The 993-nt window shown below is 42.2% G+C and overlaps 1 protein-coding gene across 1 annotated transcript; it reads right to left on the reverse strand.

Moving 5' to 3' along the window:
- Window positions 1-259: 259 nt before the first annotated feature.
- Window positions 260-643, reverse strand: LOC21383980 (egg cell-secreted protein 1.2). Its single transcript, XM_010089573.1, has one exon. The coding sequence runs from the start codon at window positions 641-643 to the stop codon at window positions 260-262; it is 384 nt and encodes a 127-aa protein (XP_010087875.1).
- Between the last annotated feature and the right edge of the window lie 350 nt (window positions 644-993).

Here is a 993-nt window from a genome sequence, read left to right on the forward strand (position 1 = left end):
TTTCATAATCAGAAACCAATAAAACAAAACGGCACACAGTAAAAAAAAATAAAAAAAATAAAAAAAAAAACTTCCTACGTCAACAACAAGCCTCAATACCATCACCAAATTAAGGAACCAACTTACCACTAATCTTCATGAAAAGTAATTAGCAATAACCAGAAAATAAATCAAAAACAACCAAAACCGGCCCTAAAACATAAACCCTACTAGACCCCGGTAGCAATGACACAACATATTAAGCATTTTGATCCGCTAATTAATCCAACAGAGTGGGCAGTTTGACTAGATCATCACCGGCCACAGGCGTGGGGTCAGCAAGCGGAGCGGGAGAAGGGCCAAGCGGCGGTGGCGGCGCGTGAGTCTCAAGGGCGTCACAGAAGCCGCGGAGAAAATCGCCTTCCTGTACGGTAAACCCTAGAGAAGTGAGCATGGCGGGCCAGCAGCTACGAGTGATGAAGACAATGGCGCGGCAGCAATCACCGCCAATGCTGGCCTGGCCATCGAGGAAGAAGAGCACGATCTCGTTCGAGCACGACTTTAGCTCCAGCAGCGCCGTCCAGCACTCCACCAGCCCTCCGCTCGTCTCGAGCCTCGACCTAAGGCTGATACTTTCGATACTGTTAATGTCGTTTTTTTCCATTGCAGGGAAATACACTACTCTTGAGGCTGTTGCAACGTTGTTGTTGTCGTTTAGAATACTAAGCCATGAGAGAAAAACAAGGAAGAAAAATGTAGCTGTGCTTTTGAGAGTATTAATTTATAAGAAATTAACTATACCGTGAGTCCAAAGAGGATAAAGACAACTGATTATACATGGTTGTATATTATACGTAAATGCAGAATGTTATACGTAGATGAGGAATATATGTCTTTGTTTTCTGTGAAGAGAGAGATATTTATAAGGAAGTGAAGATGAGGGAATTAAGAGGCAGAGGAAAAAAAAAAAAGAAAGACCGGTTAATTAATTAGTGCACTTAATTATGATTTAAT

This window comes from Morus notabilis, unplaced genomic scaffold, assembly GCF_000414095.1.
Source record: "Morus notabilis unplaced genomic scaffold, ASM41409v2 Scaffold4129, whole genome shotgun sequence".
NCBI lineage: Eukaryota > Viridiplantae > Streptophyta > Magnoliopsida > Rosales > Moraceae > Morus > Morus notabilis.

Excerpts from the sequence above, each read along its gene's own strand:
- LOC21383980 (XM_010089573.1), bottom strand. The coding sequence starts at position 643 with ATGGAAAAAAACGACATTAACAGTATCGAAAGTATCAGCCTTAGGTCG.